Consider the following 21191-nt stretch of genomic DNA (forward strand, 5'->3'; position numbering starts at 1 on the left):
CTTACACACTACAGCAAGTCTTTCAGAGGAAAGATGTATTTAGATTTCTAAGACTGTTTTTTATTTGGTTCAGTCATTTGTAGTACTGCATTACCTCAAATGAGAGTTAAAAACACTTTCAGTGTTAATGACACAGCTTTTTGGAAATATTTAAAAGCTACTACAGAGACCACACACCATTTGAAGTTTGGGGTTTTGTTTTTGATGTTGTCAGGTTTTTTAAAAAAAAAAAAACTAGAACAACACACTTTAATTCAGTTTGGTGAAGAAGTATCACCTCTTGCTTGCTGTGAACATGCTACCTACTTCTTCCATTGGATATCCCTCTGTTTCCACACTGGAAAGGACAGGAAGTAATTTTCTCTTGCCTCAGGCCTCATATTCTCCCCCTATGTTGCCTCTTTTCAAAGCTGAAAAATCTTTTTCTAGTGAGCTGTTCCTTATTGTTTCGTACCTTTGAAAACCTCTACTGCCCTTTCCTGCACCTTTCTCATTTTATTACATCATTTTTAAAACAAGAGACCACAACTACATAATACAGGAGCACTGTGGCTTATGCAGTAGACTGCAATGACATAATAAGCATAATGCATAATAGCATAATGAATGTTTTGGGCACAAAACAAGCCTCTGCAAACGCACTTTGCAAAAACCCTTGGGTACTACACCCTCCACAGATCTCTACCAGAACAGATTACTGTTCTGAAGAACCTGGTCTGGATGATGATGACATATTAAAGTAGATGAAACATTGGTTTGATCCACAACTGCAATTCCTGTGATAAACAGGACACAAAAAACATTTAATAGTTCTCAACTTCCAAAAATTCTCTGAGGGAGAAGTCAGTTAAAATACAACTCTAAAAACGTAGAGACTAGTGTCTTTGTACCCACAAGTGTTTTCCACACAGGGTCACTTTGAAATCCAGCCAGTGTTAGGCAAACTGCACTCCATTTCTTCAGTGACATGTAACCTTCCTAATTAAGGAATTAAAAGTGAAAAATCGATATAATGCAAGAATCAGTAAGTTTTAGAAGAAATTCTACCATCAGCAACATTAATTTACAACATGAACTTAAAATCATGTGACTCCTTATGAAGCTGCCATAGGTCTCCTTCCTTAAGAAGGCTGACAAACAATGAAAGATAAACCTGATGTAAAATGTTTCAGCTGTACATCATCATTGGCCCTTGCTGTCTAAAAAGCTGCATTCACTCACCCCAGCTGTCTGCCAAAATGAAAGGCATCATTGAAGGCAGCCCAAATTTGTGTGAGATATGTGTCAAAAAATCACATAAACACCTACTTCCACTAGTATGAATTAACATCTGTGATCATCTCAGCAGTGGCAAATCAGCGAATGCTCATGGAAATTCAACTGTCACCTCTATATGTGGCCCATTTTATGTCATGGCTGAATTGTATTGATGCCTTGCCTCACAGTAACATTCAAAGTACACCGACAAACAATCCAAAACTTTATTTCGAAGGATGTCAATTTGGTATCTCACAAAGTAAAACATAACCATGAGCATGGTCTCATGAGAAGGAAGGATATTTATGAAAAGAAGAAAAAAAATTTAAAATTAAAATTCTAGAGCACAAACCAGTATTTTTTAGATAGCCCAAAACAATCAATCAAATGGTGAATAAACTGAATACTATGAAAGCTCTGCAGCAGAGTATAAGTTAGAATTATCCAGACTCTTCGTCTACTGAGCAATTTGCTACAGTACAATCAGTGTTTCAAATGGAGTACGTGGGCGCCAATGAGAAGTCTGCATTACTGAGCCATACTATGTGCTGAGTCTTAAGATACTAATATCACATTTTTCTCAAATTCAATTAAGAAAATTATTCTTAAGTTACCGTAATATAGATGGCTGTTTCAAACAGCTCATTAGAACCAACATAAAGGCAGGTTCAGTAAAGAACCCAACATAATTGTTAAAAGATTTGGTCCTCAGTCTTTAGCAGTTAGAGTCCATGGGAGATCATATAAGACCACATGTGAAAGCTGCCTTTTCAATGAGAGAGCAGCATGGAGCCCAAGATGCAGAGCAAGGTTAACACCTCCACACAGCCTCCAGTGCACCATCTCAGATCCCATAATTAAATCCTTCAGCAGTGCAAAACGCAACCTGCAAACTGGCAAAAAGGTTTATTGTTATTGTGTATTGGCAGTACCTGCAATATAGATTACAAAATCGAGGGGTGTTGATAAAGCCCAGGAGCAGCTGTTCAGAGCAGGGGGCAGAATGGGATGTCACGCATGAGAGCGCTCCACTTAACCACCCGGGGTACTCTGCCACCAATACCTTATCATATACAACTATCTTGCCACCAGGTATTTTCACTCTCTTGCTATGCAATCACCTTGGGAAAAGAACTACAGAATATTCTACAAAAATAATAATTCCAGTTATAAAAGTACAATGTGCTTTGAGTTCTGCCACTTTATTCCAAGTGTCTGTAGATGATGAACTGTGCTAAGGATAATTTTAAAGTAGTTTAAAGAACTCATCCTAGTCTTTAAGCTACTGACTTCCAGCTGAATGACTTCAGAACAACACTGCACATATATTGGTGACCTCACGAAAAGCGAATTTCCTGAACCATTGTTAAAAACACCTGTAAAAGGTATTCCCCATCCCTGGAAGAAAGGCTGCATAAATGGTTACCGTAAGTTTCATGCTCATATTTTCATCCCTCTTAAATTTACAAATAATACACACATCAGTGCCAGAACTGTTCTACCACAGAGGGGACCTGAGAACCACTAACGTAGGAGGTCCTCACACAGTGCTCTGCTGGTCTTCTGAACTTAGTGAAGAGGGCTGGATCCAGCCTATTCTATTCATAAAATTAATCCTATTGAAATCATAAAGTGCTTATACACATAGAACAAATTAATTATTTACTATTTTAGTAACAGTGTATGCTACCAGGACACAGAATTTAACTTGGTTTTATGAATACATCCCTATCATCTTAAATTTAGTATCATCAACAAAATTAAGCTAAAAAACGCACGCCAAATTGTAGCAAGATACTGGCTACTTGCACAAATCTACAGAAAAATCAACAGTCATTCTTGTCATGGCAAAAAAAAAAATCTGCATGAGCAGTAACCTATTACTGGTCGTGGCACTGATGCATACATAAAGGAAAACATAGCAACATAACGTAGGGGCAGTGAAAGCATCTGCCTGCAAGCTGTAGGCAAATATTTTTTTAAACCTATTACACAAAAGAACACATACAAAAGCAATACAAACAGCTGCTATAACATACTTTCAGACCTCTGAACAGGTATCAGCTAACTAAATTGCCTAACAGAACATCACTTCAACACAAATGATTCCTTAAATGTTTTGTTAAATAACATAATGAATGCAAACATTGGAGCTAAGCTGTAAAAATGTCTAGGATGCCTAGATTTTGTCTAGGAAGCCTAGTTTTATGTCTGATTTTGTTTAGTATTATTTTGTTCTACAGACTATTCAACTAAATACAATGAAATCTAAGTAAAATACAATACGGTCATGGACCAGTTACTGTCTTCTAAAAGGCGTAATAGCTTGGTGAAACAACAAAGCAGGTGGAGATTAGAAAGAATAACAAAATCAATATATATGCAATTTGTAACTGGGAATTTATAACGACGACAGATCTTTCTCTGCCTCTCTATGGAGATAGTTCTCTGCACAGGACAAGTAATAAGAGCGATTTTCAGACAAGCGGACACAATAATACCACAAGGTATTCTTGCTTTTAAGTCAGATAAGCAGAATAGCAGCACAGAGTCCCTGTAACAGAAGACAAACTTGTTCGATTCGTTGAAAGAAGATAATATAGTGCGAACAACTAGACAGAAAAATTATTCAGCAACATCCTTCTGAATGGATCAGAGGTGAAGTTATGTGAAACAAGGGCAGGAGAGTAAATAGGCAAAACAATTAGAATAGACCCTTGCAACTAGTTTTGTGGCTATATTATTCAGGAAATATTTGTATTAAGATCCTGTTTGCTTTTTTCAGAAACTAGCATTTCTCCATTTGTGACAATAATATGCTATTTCTCAATATGTGTTTTTTAAAAAAAGACCAGAAGTCAGTATACAGTAGGGATCTGAAGCATACAGCCTAATTATTTAACTTTTGCACTGCTCATTTACTTCTAAATGAAACCACGAGAGCAGCTACATGGGTATTTTCTATACCAAGGACTGGAAACTCACAAGTTTGTGACTCATTGTTCCTCGGCTGAGAACGGCTGTGCCACACACAACTGACATCCTCTAAACATGACTCACAGGTCTACCAAAACCTTTGTCAAGATCCGCTACCAGCCAGAGGCCATCCCATCGGGAGGCGAGCCTCTTTGTACCTATTCTTGGCAAACTCTCCCATCACCACTCTGCTCAAGCATTCCCACCTGCTTCAAAAGTCTCCTCAGGGCAGAAAGGGACAGCAGTCTAAGTTGTGGAGACACAAGTTATCCAAACATCTGCTAAAGCCTGTTAAATGTGTAACACTGCCAGCAATAAGCACTGCAAACTAAAGTTCATAGAGGTCTGTTCTCTGTAATTCAGAGAAAATTACTCTGTAAGGATGGCAGAGGAACAAAGAAACTGTCCACCCTCTATATTATTTTTTACTATGTCCACCCTATCCACTTATGACAGCAACATCACAGTTAAGGGATGCAACTTCTCTACATGGAATTTATTTTTTAAGTAAAAAAAACAAGCAGAAATATCAAATTGGATATCGGGGTAATAGTTATCAGTCTATGTAAGCAATAAGTGATAGATGTAACAATAGATTATTTTATTTCATTTTTGTAATCACTAGATCTAACCAGCAAGAAATAGTTTCAACTTCAACAGATTTTAAACTTTTAAAACTTTTGAGATATGTTCAAAGCACATTTTGTGGGAGATAATTAGCACGATTGCTACTGAAAGTAATAGATTTGAGGTCAATCCTGTAATGTCATCAGAGAGCTAGAGCAGAAAATAAGTCTTAGATCCTCTGGTTCAAGTGAAATTCCCTTTCTAACACCAGTATGCCTTGTCACTGGACAGTATTTTTTATTTTATTCTTTTTTTGACAGCTGCAGAGAACTAGTGAAAAATAAGTTGTCCTATCTCTACTTCTGTCAAAGCAAGTCAAGTTACTGCCCAGTCTGTCTGCTAAATGTGGTAATTTCTTGAACGCAAGAGGACATTGAAGAACACGGATAGGAAATCCAAGGACCTCCTAACACAACAACACGGAAATCACTTCCTTTTGTCAGCTGCTACTGTTTTGAAAACTTGAGTTTTGATGATTTAAAAAAAAAAAATCATACCCATTTCAAAGCCAGCTGTAAAAAAGGAAACATCTGCCATTCATTTATTCCTTCCTTCCTTCTAATTCTTGGAAGACTTCTACCTCCAAAGAAGGTTTTAATCATCCTAAGGCAACCAACAGTGTGTTATCATTAATACTAAGGGAGTAGACATAACTGAAATAATTTTTCTAATGTTTACAGAAAAACCCACAAAGTATTTGGTCATCATGTGTCCTTCCGGTGAATCTGTAGCCACTCAAGATCCCTAGCTTACTTTCCCCCTGGGACATTAACAAACTTGCTATCAATAATATTAAAAAAAAAAAAAAAAAAACAACACCAAAAAAAAAAACCCACAGAGACACAGACTAGGGTACAGCATTACTTCCCAAAAATGCAGAAATACCTTCACAGTGTGATAGCCCACGCCTAACATGTTTGTTTACTGGAAAAGGGAATCGTACTGAAAATGAGGAAACTCCACAGAAGCAAGCATCAGGAATTCAGTGAAACAGGCCAAAGATGTAGGTGATACAGGAGGGGCAGCATCCTCATAAGAGAAGGAAAACAGCACAGTCACTCCTGTCCTGCACAGACAGAGACTTAGAAAACTAAGCACGTCGATAAGTGAATACAGAGACATGATAATGGCTGGAAAAAGAATATGACTAAATTAAAGAGTACAACAAATTTTTAAAGGTATTTATCTAGTTAAAAATCACTCTTACAACTACAAAAAGAGAATAAAGTTGAAGGAAGCATAAAAGAGTGGGCCAGGCTTTACAGTGGAAAACTTTGATGATGGAAGGCATTGATGCAACTAGAAAACTAAGCAAAAGCCACCTCCTTCCCCAAAGTATATTTCATTTCTGAAGGGGCATGTGAGGAAAATGATTCTGAAGTTATGAAGGATCCAATACAAAAAAAAAAAGAAAAAAAATCGCTGACCTGAATTAAATTCTCATCAGCATCTCATCATGAAACAAATAGTTTAATGCTGCTCTAGTACTTCAAATTATATAAAACCATAAAATCAGCCAGCATAGTAGGATGAATGTCACAATAATTATTCTTCAAATACATGTTCCCCATTAAACCAGGAACTGCATGACAAAATTTTAATTTAGTTCCACGAGAGCCTTAAAAAAAAAAAAAAAACAAACCTCTCAAATGGTAATATTGAACTGCTTCACCCTCACAAGAGGAGAAATGATATGAACAAATCAAGACCAGAGGTGCTTGTTTACAGGACAGTTACTGACCATTTACAACTTGACCCTACTGAGCTTTCAATTACAGCACATCCACAGACTTTGGTGGAGTACCCAGCCGGGCATCGCCTCCTTCTCTGCCTGCAATGTCTATGAATTATATCAGGCCTATAAAGACTGTGTCCATCCACAGAAAGCAAGCAAGCATAACTTCAGAAACCTGAAGAAACAAACTGTAGTCTGAATAAAATAGAAAAGAGTTTCTAAGTAATCTCTGATAAAATTATTCTTAAATTTCCATCTAACCTGATTTATAGTTTCCATTAGCTATCAAGGTAATCCCTCAGGGACACCATAGTGTTGCAAATGCTTTTATCTCACAATACAGATACTTAGTTGTAGTGGTTGCTTCACCTTGAGTATAAATAGTTCTCTCACCTCTAGCCTGGGAAGCAGAAATAAAATTATCATGTCTGTCAGCCCCTGAAGAGCAAGTGGAGCTTACTGGAAAAAGAGAGGAAGAAACCATGGAGATTGATGCCCAACACAAGGGAGCTGCAGGATGAGCATGCTGGCTAGCAGGGCTGGCTATTTCTGCCTTGCAAGCAACATATATAATCAATCTGAAAAGTGGTTAAAAATAACTACAATTCCCATCCCCACCTGCTCCCTCAGGGCACAACTCCAGAAAAATTATTGCTCAAGCACTGCCACTGTGGCACAAACCTTCAGAGGTTGGTGGGAAGGGCAGGAATCAAGTGATGCTGCCTTTGAAAAGAACAAGTTTCCAGCAACAGTGGCTGATTCACCCTGCAGACTCCCAGCACTAGCATTCATCCTCACTGCTGCCCACTAGAGTGGTCTGCCCTGTCACCTGTAGCAAGCAGCAAAACAATTTTGGGGACATGTTCATGTATGTTGGAAACATCTGACTGCAACAGGACGGAGGCAGAAATTTTTTAAATAATGGGTAAATTCAAAGCAATCACAATTTATGAAAATTAGTCACTGAAAAGCAGCTTACAACAGCCCAACATGCGATTGCTGTTCAAGCACTGTCTGGTCCCTTGAAACCCCTGTGTTCACTGGTCCTAAAAGCATAACTTCCACTTAAGCCTTCCTGCCCAGCACTCTCACCTACACAGGAAGCAGCTTCCAGAGGGGAGACACTCTCATCCATGTAGGAAACAGATTTCAGAGGATTTGCAGAGAGATGAGGCCAACAGGAACAGTGAAGACAACAGGGCAGGAAAAACAGCTGAAAGGAAGAAAGAGCATCAGGAAAGAAGTGAAAGAGGAAACAGATGCACTGAAGGGAGAAGAAAATATGAGGGGAGGGGGAAGGCAACTGGAGAAGGTGAAAGTAATATAATCCAGATTGACAGGAGAGAGCACAAGCACAGAACAAACTGCAGAATTGAGATGAGTCAAAATGAGGGAGAAGTAGAGACAAGAAGGAAAGAAAGAAAAAAAAATTTTTGAAAAAGAAAGCCCAGACCTGTCAGAGCAATACTTCTTACTGATCACAGAGCAGTCTGGGTTTCTGATGGATAAGATCAAACCACCTGAATGAAGGTAGAAAAATGTGAGAAACAGGGAAAATTGAAAAGATGTTGTCACTAACAGAGCTGACAGGAAAATGAAGCATTCTACAGAAATCCTAACATTTCAAAATCTGCTGCTCTTTCAAATCAAGATGAAAGGCATTGTAAGTTCATTAAACTTTAACGTGACTGTATTGAAACACTGGATTCTGAGGTCAAACTCTAATGATATTCAGCACAAAACAGGAAAAGCTAAATACTCCTGCATTGCTTTTCCAAATAGTTTAAAGAACACCTCTCAAGAATGGCATTCCTGCAAAACATTTTGAGGACTAATTTTCCTGCTCCACCATAAATTTTACAAACAACGTTGGAGGAAATCACTGCTCCTCACCGGAATTAAAAAGATACATCACTTAGGAGTCATTTCCAAACATAAACCTTTTAGCAAAATATATTTGTGGTCCTGCATGTTGAACGACAAATTTTGAAAACTGTTTTTAAGACTTAGAGAGCCATTCCCCACATCTGCCTTCCCATAGCATAGAAATGGCAATGAGTTCTAAGCCAGAAAGACCAAGTCCTTAATTAATATGACAACCACCATCAGGAGACCTATGGAGAGAAACACCATGAAAACACCAGTTCTGTCCCAAAGGAGAACATCTCAGCCTTTCTTCACTGCTAATTAGAGACCACATGAATTCACAGCAACTGTTATAATACTGATAGAAGAAGGATCTACTCCTCAGGCCTATTCCTAGCAAGGTGTGCTAAGAGAAAACGTTACAAAATACACTCCCTCTTGTTTCAGGAATTTTTTAATTAGCAGTTGTTTTCTTACGTTCCTCCCACCGGCCATGGCAAACAACTTAAAATTTCTTTAAAAAAAAAAAAAAACAACAAAAAAAAAAAAAAAAAACAAAAAACACCAACCAACCTCTGGGATTACTTGTCATTGTAACTGAGAACTCCACACACAACTGCAAGAGATGTTTTTCATTTCATAATAGGTATTTTTAACACTAGAAAAAAATTCACATGACATTTATTATTGCTATAGCTTTGTGCTCTTGAAATAACATGATGTGCTATGGGGTATACAAGCTACAAAAAACCTAAATTCTCAGAAAAGAGAATGCAGATAGTTTAAATTAAGCAGATTCCCCAGGGATCCATGAATCTGAGCAATTATAGCTGGGAAGACACACAAATCTGAAATACACTCCAGTCTGCTGCTCAGGAGTGTCTTATGAAGAGCAGACCCCTGTTCCCAGCATGGTTCAGCCATTCCTACCTCCACACCCTCTCCCATCACCATGTCTGTATTCTCATGCAAATCACATGGGTCCCAGTCAGCAAAGGCTTTCATCTCAGCTAATCAATTTACCAGGGTCTTCCACAGGAAGGGAAATCTATAGGACTCTGATACAACTATAGAGGCATTCCAATAGGATTACTGGAGTCATTTCCATAACACTTCATAAAACCTGCAACAGCACAGAGACGATAGCTACAAGCATTTTCTAAGGCACAGTCCTTCTAACCAACAATATCGCTTAAAGGCTTCACTGAGAACAACAAATGTGGAGTTAAACCTCAGCTTTTACAAAGATTGCCATCTGTTCAGCGTACTTTACAGTGATATCAGTGGCCTCAGCACAATCCACAGAGAAGATGCATCACCATTTTCAGTGCTGCCAGCCACAACTGCTAACTAAATGAACACAGACCCTGAATAACTTTCTCATGACTACTTGTAGTGATTCACATCAAGGCAAAGCAGTGGGTCAATTCACACTGCCCTCTTTGTGATGGATAAAAAGATCAGGACATAATGGGAACAGGCAGAACTCAAAACAAAACATCTCAAGTGAACCTCATTTAGGGCTCCCATAAAACATCAGTACATTTACACACCTGTTAAAGACTGCTTAAGGTTTTAACATATTCTACACTTTTGAAAATGCTCTAGGAATTCACTAGAGCCAAACAGCCCTAAGAGGACACACTCACATCCCAAACAAGCCCTCTGGGTAAGGCCCAAAAACTACTACTTTGTATCAAGCATCCCAAAACCTAAGCAAGATCCACAAAAAAATAAGAGAAAAGGAAGGTGTGAAATCAAAGCTCAGCAGGAATTTTCAACAATATTTAAAAAAAAACAATTGCCAATTCAGAGAAGTATTTGACACAACCTGAAATCCTGCATCACTTTGTGCACACGCATGGAGGGTAATCCACTAAGAGAAAGTGAAACTTAAATATTTCCTCACACAACTTGGTGCAATTTAGCAAAACCAGACTGCTCTGAAATGCAAAACTTGAGCCATAAAGTAGCATGAAGAGATTTTCAAAATATCTGCCTAAATACAAGCTAGGTTTTTAAAGCTTGGCAGAAATCCCCTTTCAACCAACCAGACACCAACTAATCATGAGCCCAAAGGCAGCATCCTGCAAGGGCACTTCAGGGAGACTCAGTCTTCCTCTTTTGAGAGTAAAAGAAGCTACAGGCAATAGTTTGAATATTCTCTCCAGTGTTTCCTACTTTCACTTATTTTCCAGACAAAAGAAATTCAAAGCTTGATCTAAATCCTGCAGAGGTAAGTAGGATTAATGGGTGTTTACCCTGAGTTACAGTTCACATGGTAGGACTATATCATCACCATACCTCCATCCAGAGACACCTAAAATCTGACAGGCATGTTACTGCAGTGAAGGTGTGGTCCTCCATCTACTTTTAACCATCTCTGCACTGGAATCAGACATATTTACTCATAGATCCTGCGGAATTCAGAGGGAAAAATAGCATGGCCCTCACGGCCTTTTATGAGTTGATACAAGGCATCAGTGCTACATGGGGTAGTAGTTGGTGGAAATTTGAAGTCAATCAGTGAAACATGTAAGTATAATTTAAATCTTGCCTGCCAACATGTAAGCAAAGCACAAGGAATTACAGAGGCTGTGATGGTGCTGTCATTATTACACTATTATAGTGTGGGGAGACAAAACAATGCATTAATTTTTTTTTAGCATCAAATTCCTACACAACAGTGAAGTGAGGCTACTTTGACAGTCAAAATTTTCAAGGGCCAAGCTCTAATCATTCTGCTTTAGTGGACTATAAGGCTTCTTTCCATGTAGAAACAATGCGAATGTAGGAACAAGCAATGGTACAAAGTATCCTAAGTATAGATTATACAGTATACACCGTTACACAACACAGAAACAAATAGGTAAATTTGATGGTGTCAGGATTAAAGGGCATATCTAAGAATTCTGGAAATACAAATCATCTTGTCCTGCTAAGTTTCACCAGTTTAAAAAATACTCTAAAAAAAAATGCTTTATGTTTTAGTATTTTCAGAAAACATTTGATTATAACAACATCGTCAAATATACATTTTGTTTGCTTCCGCAAGGCAATCATACCATATTCTCTATATCATTTAAAATAACTTTCAAGAGATTTTTAGAGGGACAAAACTAGTGAAAAATAGGTAATGACAGATTAAATTAATGTCTAATAACCAATTATAAAATAAAATTCTGTAAAGGCAATTTACAGGCCCAAAATATTTTGGAATGTAATACAAGACAGCTGAACTTTATGTTCCCAATTACATTAGTTCATACCTGTAGATATGTGAGAGTGTTTTAAATAGCACGAGTGGCTTTTATACAAATTGCTATGATACCACTGTACTACACAATTTGTGACTAAGGTTTCACGTTCTGAATATATAAAGAATCAAATATCCTGTTGATAGTCCTTCAGTGTTTCATGTTACCAAGACATTCACTATTGTTATTTAATATAGGATGAAAGAAAGGGTCAATGACTGATATTTTTCTAAAAGGTATGTTCTCACTTGACAATGCGTTCAACTGGAGCCAATAGCATTCACTGAGCTTTAAGGGAGCATCTTTCTCCTAAATATAAACATTCAAAACCTTAGTATAGAGATGTCAGTTCAGATTGCATTTTACCTATCACAAGTCTTAGCAAACAGCTGGTATTTCACAATACCTGAAGTCTTAAACTTGGCTTGTCAAAGCAAAATAAGAGGAAAGAAAAGGTAGCTCCAGATGATGCCAAGTAAACTGGAAAGTGCAGGGAAAAAAATTAATAGCCGATCTGACAAAGTACACATCAATTCCTACTTCTCTGTGAAATATGATTTTTGAAATACTGAAATAACATGGTGTAAGGTAGTACAAAACATTGCTATGGAGTATTATGGAATAATATGGAAGTACCACAATGCTGTTTTGGAGCAACAGAAACAAGAATAAAAGTCAATGGGTTTTGATGGGGTTTTTTGTTTGGTTTTTAAAGAACTACAAACACAATTTTAATACTGGGGGGAACGAGTTCAAAAACTGACACCTCTATATCAAGTAAAACTTAAAGAAGATAAAACTGTCAGTGACCTAATAAAACAATACCTCTTCCTCTGTATTCAGAGATACCCACGCAATGCAGGGCATGAGCCAGGACTTCCCTGCCTGTGACAGGCAATGACCCCTTCATGTCTGGATGCGAGCTCTCCTCTCCCCGGCACACAGCAGGTGTACGGAGGGAAGCACACTCCAGCAGGTTTCCTTTGCAGCCACATATACTTGTCCTATTCCATCTGGGTCAGCTGCTGGTCAGGGAGCAAACATCACTTCAGCAGAAAACAGTCTCTTTCCCTCCCTGCCTCTATTTTATCATGTTCTGAAAATTCTTCCTGCCCATGCCTCTCACCAGCCTGGTAGCTGCTGCTCCCAGTTAACCCTCCTCCCCAATGCCCGCACCAGTCAAGCCCATGCTCAGCTATGCCAGGGCCAGGAGCTGCTGTGTCCCCACTGGCACAGCCACAAAGGATGCACCACCACGCTGCCTCCCTCCAGGGTCCTCCCCCTCACCACTTGCCCACCAGCAGCTGCCTTGCCTCTCACCTTGCAGCCCTTTCCCTCCGTACCCCCTGTATTTCCTTCTTCACACCTGTGATTTACCCTTTACACCCACAATTTAATAAACTCTTTTGACCTTCAAAGGAGAGGAGGAAAGGGATGCGGGTGAGAAATCAAAGATCCTCTATCTCACCACTGCACAAATTGTACCAACATACTGTACTAACCCATGCTGATGTGCAGTGCTGCAGCCTGATAAATAACCTCCTGGGCCTCACAGTTCTAAGGCAGTACATTATAACAGAGACCAGCACGTCACCATTAAATGATAATGCTGTTATCATTAAAGAGTAACACAGCATATCCAAGACTGTACTGGTTTTCTGTACTTACCTTGGGATAAATCTTAAACGATTTTTCCTGTCCTCTTTCAAAATCCCCAAGTGTCTTGCTTGCTGACACCCCCTTCAGTCCAGCTTCCCAACTTTTCACGACCATTCTCTCTAGTTCATATTTGTTTCTTTTGATTGTTTCCTCCTACTTCTTATATACTCCTCTTACATATCCTTCTCTCTCCCCTTCAGCCCTTTTGATTTACTAGTTTCTCTCCATATGCAGTCCTTCAACTTGCCACTACCACAGGCCTCCCACCTTTGTCACACAAGGCTCAGAAATAACTTGGCTTCTCCCACACAACACAGCAGCATGCCATACACAGACATTAATTTAAATTATCCACTACTGGCACACACTATAGCCTCTGTGAGAAACCAGTACAAATATTTTTCCTGTTAATACATTAGACAGCTTCCAGCACACTAAAATTTTGTGCAGGAGGGGACATTTGAGACAATTCTAGGCAAGGTGCATATGCTGCATTTAATAACTGTATGATAAATACAGCATGTAAAATAAGCTTTACAATACAGTACAACTGCAGTTTTCCCTTCCCCCCAACCAAAAAGAATCACTGTGAATAAATTAAAAAAAAAAAAATAAAAATCATTACATCAGTTTTCAAATACTATTTTCTCCATCTTCTTAAGGTAACAAGAATTACCTAGAAAAACTGGGTCACTACTTCTTTGTCAGTTGCGTTTCTTAGCACAAAGCATAGAGGTCATATTAAGGTTTTGCTTTGAACAAATATTTGTTCAAAATATTTTACCAAGTCCAACATGTATAAAATATGTATATATAACATACATATGGATAAATATATCTTTTATAGATAATACCGCTTATGGATATACCTTATGGCCAATACAGTTTTCATTTAGATGAATCATGGAAATAAAGTTAAATGCAATAAAGAAGTTGAGGGGACCAAAGTACCAGCAAGTAAGCAAAGAGATTGAAAAAATCTGAAGAGTTCAAAAACATTTTTTAAATAATTACATGGAATATACACAGTCAGTTTAAATAATTCATAAAGACAGGTTATTTTTTTAACACATCTCTTCTTTCTACACACTTATAAAAGCTAAACCAGTTCCCAAACTCTTGTTCAAGCCCAAAAAGTTCTGCAGTTTCAGAAAAACTGTATTAATCTAAATACATCTTTGTGGTACTTCCTTAACTCAATAACCTAGCACCTAACATAACAAGCAAACACAGAATAAGAGTTATTTTGCACACCACTTCCCTCAAAGATCTCTCTGTCCAAGGAAAATAGATTACTGATATCCCATGACTCCTGGGAAGGGCCACAGGCACCACTCCGTATCAGTTTTATTTTCTCATTTAGCTCATCTGGTCCCTCCTAAGATCCCAGAGCCAAAACACATCCTCATGCAGAGGTCAGCACATCCACTCACATCCCACTCTTTCTCTTTTAGATAACACGCAGAGTCAAGAGACAATTCCTTTTCCTCCTTTGCAGAGCTATGTTGCACACGAAGTTTTATACCCTGACATTTGGCATGCTGTCCTATGCTAAAATTTGGGGGGGGGGAGTCAAGCAGCATGGCTGCAGGCAGGCACGCGTGGGGAAAGCACGAGCGAGCGTATCCACCTGCGGAAGCTTGCAGAGGTGGGATGCACGCTCACCGAGTTAGGGGCAGGAGATCATGGTTATCATTTGTGGGGGATGGGAAAGCTCCAAGCCAAGGGCAGGATCAGAGGAAACGGAGAGGTATGTCTCTCGGCACACCCACATCCTGAGGCTACCTGATACGACTGTAAGCAAGAAAAATAAACTCCTGCTCAAAAGCTCAGTTGCCACACCAAAATATGACATGGATGACAAAGATAATGAACTTCCTTTGGACTACATGGTCACACCAAAAAAAGTAACTCCCTAAAATTAGAAAACATTTGAACTTTTAATACAAAGTGAGGGATATTTTGTTTATTTTTATTAGAATAATAGGAAATAGTTATTTTTAATATTTATGTCAACATCCCCTTTAGTAAACTCCCATGCCAGTATTGCATTAAGTGCAGTTTTCCTGTTTAGCAATCTCTCACAAGTTAACGAAATGCCTTGCAAAAACCATTTCAAAGCTAGTTTGCAAAGTATTAAAGATAAAAGATAAGCATTAAACAGACGACATCTTCTGCAAATCCATCGTAATCTGTTGGTTTAGGTTTTACATTTCTGGTGATAAATTATTTAAGTTCTTGTATGATTATGATTAAACATTAGGATTTGTACTCTCTGTTATGGATCACTTCTATTTTTATTATTTTCACCAGCCTACATTAGCCAAGAGGTGGCATCTGAGCAAAGTGAATTGCTACACTGAACAGCTCCCATGGAAGATGCAAATGCTGAGCTGCAGTGCTCCATCCTCCACCTCACTGTCAGACATTGATGCTACACTTCAGGGGAAACCCCGCAACGCACTAGCATACCAGTCACATCTCTGCAGTTCATTTAGCACATTCCCTCTTCCAGCTCCGTTCCCAGTAGCTGCAACGTTTAGTGTTTCTTCACATGGTGCCTGCAATAAGACCTCTTTCACAACACCAACTCTCAAGTCTGAATCGGGCAGACTCCCCAACAGTTAAAGGCCAAAAGACACTATTTGATCCATCTTCCAAACTTCCTTTTCTGATGGCACATGCACTGGTTGAAAATAACAACTAATGTTGCCAGCTTGTGGGAGTTCAAACAGTGAAGTGTTTTTGCACCTTGACACAAGGGCTCTTAATAGAGCCAACACTCTCCTGTTCTGTTCAGTCACAGTGAAAAAAAAAAAACAACTGGATGTGAATGTCCCTGAACCCAAGAGTTTCCAATCTCACACAAAGCCCATGTGTAATTTTTCACAGGGGACCTAGCACTGAGACACGCCAGCTTCTCAGACAGGAGCTAGGCAGCATTCATCTGGCAACCCAGAGGTGGAAGATTCATTGGCAAAGCCACAACACTGCTCATCCTTTATATATGCAAGGTTTATACTTTCACATCTGAGGCTTATTTTCTGGAAAGTGTAACTGACTGAACAGCTTCTGTTCTTCAAAGGACAACTTCCACTAACCAAATATAAATATTTTCATAAACATACAGAAACACAGACAAAACCAGCCAGCATTCAAATAGCTTCTAAACCCAATGTTTTGCAGTCTAAAACCACTGAGACATTTCTCTAACACAGGCATTGTTATCCCCAAAAAGGTAGGGAGGCTGAATCCACAGATTTCAAATGCATAAAACAGCCCACCCACGAAAACAGCTGCGACACAAGGTGCATTGCTGGTGGTGTGACAAACGCATGTGGTTCCCTGTGCTAGCCAGCCCATAGAAGAGAACATACCTGCTGCCATTTGGTCAAGCACATGTTTGCGTTGCAATGCTGAGCATCGCCAGTCTTGGTTTCTATTCCTGCCCTGAGAGCCAGCAGCAGTCGGGTGCTTACAAAGCAAAACAACAGTGCTCCTATTTGACTGAACGAGGCTCCACCAAAAAGCATCATCTGAAGCAGCAGCATCAGTCACAATCCCTCTACACTTTTCATGTAGCTTTTAAGGGGTTACCAAGGTCTACTGAGCAAAGCTGATGAGCGTCACTGATGTCTGATCTGCTACATTCATTCTGAAAAAATAAGTATGTAATGAAATGGAAGAGACTTGACTCTTCTGTCAGAGGCCTGACATCTACTCCCAGGTTAGCCTGAGGCACCATCTCTCACTTTCCTGTTCTTTGGCACTGCTGCATTTATAACTAGCCCCCAAGACATGAAAACTTGGTTTGTAGAGAAAGGTCTGACAGATGTCAACAGCAGTAAGAGAGAAGGCTAAAACCACGCAGTCCACTTTCCATGAGGCCCACTTGTGAAGCCTTCATCCACCCTTCTCATTCTCTGTTCTTATTGCTCAAAAACTGTGTGGTAAGAATCTCCCCAGCCATTCTAAGATCTGCAGCAGAAAACAACATCAGATCAGGGAGCATGGGAGCTGCAGCTCAATTCTAGAAGATGACAGATATGGCCCACATAAGGTACAAACGGTTCAGCTAAGCAGTACAGACACAGCAGCATGTTCAGGCGGACTGCGCAGTCAGCGGCCAAGACTATTTCCATCCTAATGCCAACTCTGCTCTGGCATCCCATGCCTCTGATGACCATAAATCACTACCCCCACAAGGAACAAGAGTTAGCTAGTGTTTCTACAAGACCCCAAGATCCTATGATGCAGCAAATGTATTAATTTACTGACAAGTATTATTCTGACAAAACTCTCAATTTAGGGCTTGACTCCAAGTGGATCTCACCGAATTAGTAATCTCTAAGCCTCTGAGGCTTCAGCATAAGGTACTGCTAAGTGCTCTTTACAGTCTTAGCAACAAACTACAAGCAACTCGCAGAATGTCAACCTACTACATTTTTAATAACAGTTTCTGAAATTTTCACTGAGTGATCCTTGCCAGCAGAAAGTATCTCCTCCAAAAGGCTTTTCATTAAACCCCATAGAACCTCAATAAGATGGCCAAATCTTGATCTCGCAGACAGCAAAGGTAACATTCCCAGCAAATTTAATGCTGCGTAGAGTCATCCATTACAGGTTTTGATCCAGCAACAGTTCCCCCACTTTAAAGGGTGAAATCAAAATAGGGCAGAAATGCACCACTGGAGAGAGTGGTCTGCAGCACCACGGAGTGCAGGTTCCTCAGGCATACAGCAGACACACAGATAAGGCAATTGTCATAGCTCTGAAACAATTCCAGTAGCTATGTTACACATATATAAAGCTCAAGTTCAAAATATGCATTATAATTAATCCAAGATCTACAGTTCTAATCCATAGTTCAAACACACTTAGAGAAATAAATATTAATCTTGATTCCCAAACCTGCTCTAAGAAAGAAGACAGCAAAGCATTTTGATACTTATTTTTAGTAGACATAAGGAGACTACCATAGTTTTAATCCATCAAAAATAAAATTAAATAATATTGGTCCAGACAAGCAACATTAATCACCAACTGAAGTTCATTCAATGAGTTAGCTATCCCGAAAACTGTGTAATATCACGAGGACACCTTTCCAGTTCATTAAAAAAATGAGAATCTGTTTCCATACTTTTTATCCATTCTAAGCAGGGCAAGAAACCATTTCCAAAAGTTCAGATACAAAATATTTATAGTTCTGCAAGCTAAACTGAAAAAAGGTCAGTTTGAAAGGAATCAATCTATCTATAATGAAAATATAAACCAGGGCTGCGGTACAGTTTAGCAAGTCCTGAAACTCTCACGGAGTTTGAACAGTGCGGAGACAGAGCTTACCAGAGGGTTTCTTCCGTTCAGAGGAGCCCACCCTCTCCACCTCTCTCCATCACTCAGATAAAGTGTTGCCTCCACATAGGCAATTCAAGCAGGCACTTGAGCTCTCAAGTACGCGGGGATAGCCTTCATACCATTCACATCTAGTACAACGCTCTGGGAGTTTTTATTCTGACTAGCTGAAATATACCTGATACTTTTCTCCCTTTTTCCACTGTGGGCTTTACAGAAAATGTCCCATTGGTAGTAAAACATAGCTGCTAAAAAAAGGAATTAAAAAGAAAGAAAATAACTGGCTTTGTGAGTAAACATGGACAAAGAATGTTCCTCCCAAAAGTGTAATTCACTACTAGTGCTGCTTCTTGCCAGTGTCCTAAACATGAATAGCAATTTCTATTCCTGTAAATCTAAAACTGAATCGTAACTCGGAAACGTTACAATGTACCTGTTTCTCAATGTTTTAAAACACATGAAAGGCTCAGCAGCTTAGTTTCCTTTCACACAACATCTGCTTGGCTGCCACCGGCTCTGCAGAGGCATAGGTGTACACGAAGCTGGACAGGAAGTCATTTACACATAGACCCTCTTCTCATTGAATTATTAATACAATCTTATCTCGATATCTGAAACCAGACTTCGGAGGAACTGTAACAAAACATCAGTCCCAACTAAAAAACGCATTTAAAAGGGGATAAATTTGGAAATGCACGTCATTACTATTTAACCAAAATATCAATTCAAAAAACTAAAGGTAAAAGGGTCTGAAGAAAAAAAGAAGACGCTACAACACAGGCAACGAGCTACCGAGAGCACCATTTCTCGTCACCAATCGCTCTTTAACATGCAACTTCATCGGTCGCAGGCAGATGCGAAGGCCAGCTGACAAGCGCTACCACCACCGCCTCTCTCGCCCGCTCCCCCCCAGCGCCCCTGCCCGGGCCTTCCCCGGCCGGGGCAAGGCTTCGCTCCCTCCGCCACGCCAGCCCGCCCTCCCACTCCCAACGGCACCGACCCCGCTCCTTCCCTGTCGCCGCTTCCCAAGCTCCCGGTCCCGCCGGCCCCCCTCCCCCCCCACGTCTCTAGGTGCCTCCAGAAAAACCAGAAGCAAGAGGTCAATTTGTGTCCTAAGCCGCTCGTATTAACTATTAGCGTACACAGAAACGCTGAAGTGCTGGCTCTGGGACTGCTGCAGGGAACTCCTCCTCAGCACAGCCACCCCAACGTGAGGGGCCCGCGGGGCTCCGGGCGAGGGGGCTCGGGCAGGCTCCCGCCCGAACCGCCTCCCGCCGCAGGCAACCCGCCCTCACGGAGGTTCTGGCAGCCGCCGGCCCGCGGCTTCGGCCGCGCCCTCGCCCCACCGCCCGGGACGCGCCGAGCCCGCGGGCCGGGCCGACCCGGGCCCGCGGGCCGGGCGGCCGCACCGCGCAGGGAAGGTGCCCGGCGGGGGGCTGCCGGGCCGCTCGGGGTCCGGCCCGCCGCGGCTCCGGCTGACGCGCACCGCCCTGCGGGAGCGGGCCCGCCCTCCGCGGCGGCGGCGGCGTGGACCTGCGCCGGGCGCGGAGCTTCCAACTTCCCGAACCCCGCGGTTCGCCCTCCGCGCCGCCAGAAGCCGCAGACAAAGCACGCGGAGAGCCCCGCGGGCAGCGCGGCCGTCGCACCTGGGACATCTGCGGGCGCAGGTTGATCTCCTTGAGGTTGATGGAATGGCTGCGGAGGTTGTTGAGGAGCTGGCAGAGCAGGACGCCGTCGCGCAGCGTCTGCGCCAGGTCGAAGACCTGGGCCGTCTCCCAGGTCACCCGGTGGTTAGGCGGCAGCACCTTGCAGCTGATCAGCCACTGCCCGCACTGCTTCCAGGGCTCCATCCCTGCCACCGCGCCGCGATGCTGCGGCCGCGGCGGACCCTGCTGCTCCCTCCCGCCGCCGCCGCCGCGGCCGGTCCGTGTCGCCCCGCCCCGCGCCGCCCCCGCGCCCGCCCCGGGAGGCGGGACCCGCCCGCCGCCGCGCTCCGCGCCCGCCGCCGCGCACCTGTGCCCGCGCCTCCGCGGGCGGGCGTGAGGGGCGAGCGTGGGGTGCAGCCCCGGCCTCCCCCCGTCCGTGAGGGTGCTCCCCTCGCCGCACCTGAGGCGGCATAAACAGAGCACCGGCCGTGCCCGGGACGCAGCTGTACCAGGCGGGTATATAAAATGGCATCACGTCACGCTCTGGGTTGTTTTCAGTCTTTTACCCACTCACTACGAAAACAGTGAAATGCTCGGAGGAGGTCAAAGCGGCAAGCTGTCAGGCATTATGGAAGATGCCTCTCTCGACCCTTTCCAGAAACGGTAGGGAATAGATCACGGCGTGGCATTGTTTTCCCTCCGTTCTCCCCTAAAACATTTTGCACTAACTGACTCGGATTTTATTTGCACTTCAATTAAGTTTGGAAAAAAAAAAACCAAAACGCAATAGCTTCTGCCAAGCATTCAGACAACTTC

The 21191-nt window shown here is 41.5% G+C and overlaps 1 protein-coding gene across 1 annotated transcript in view; it reads right to left on the minus strand.

Annotated features, from left to right (window-relative positions):
* VAV3 (vav guanine nucleotide exchange factor 3) overlaps positions 1-20611 on the minus strand; it is a 182622-nt gene extending 162011 nt beyond the window's left edge. Inside the window, exon 1 of the mRNA XM_075038815.1 lies at positions 20376-20611. Within this exon, the coding sequence (XP_074894916.1) occupies positions 20376-20579 (204 nt within the window). The 5' untranslated portion in view covers positions 20580-20611. The remainder of the gene's footprint in view (positions 1-20375) is intronic.
* Between the last annotated feature and the right edge of the window lie 580 nt (positions 20612-21191).

Source organism: Buteo buteo, chromosome 10 (genome assembly GCF_964188355.1).
Source record: "Buteo buteo chromosome 10, bButBut1.hap1.1, whole genome shotgun sequence".
Classification (NCBI taxonomy): Eukaryota; Metazoa; Chordata; class Aves; order Accipitriformes; family Accipitridae; genus Buteo; species Buteo buteo.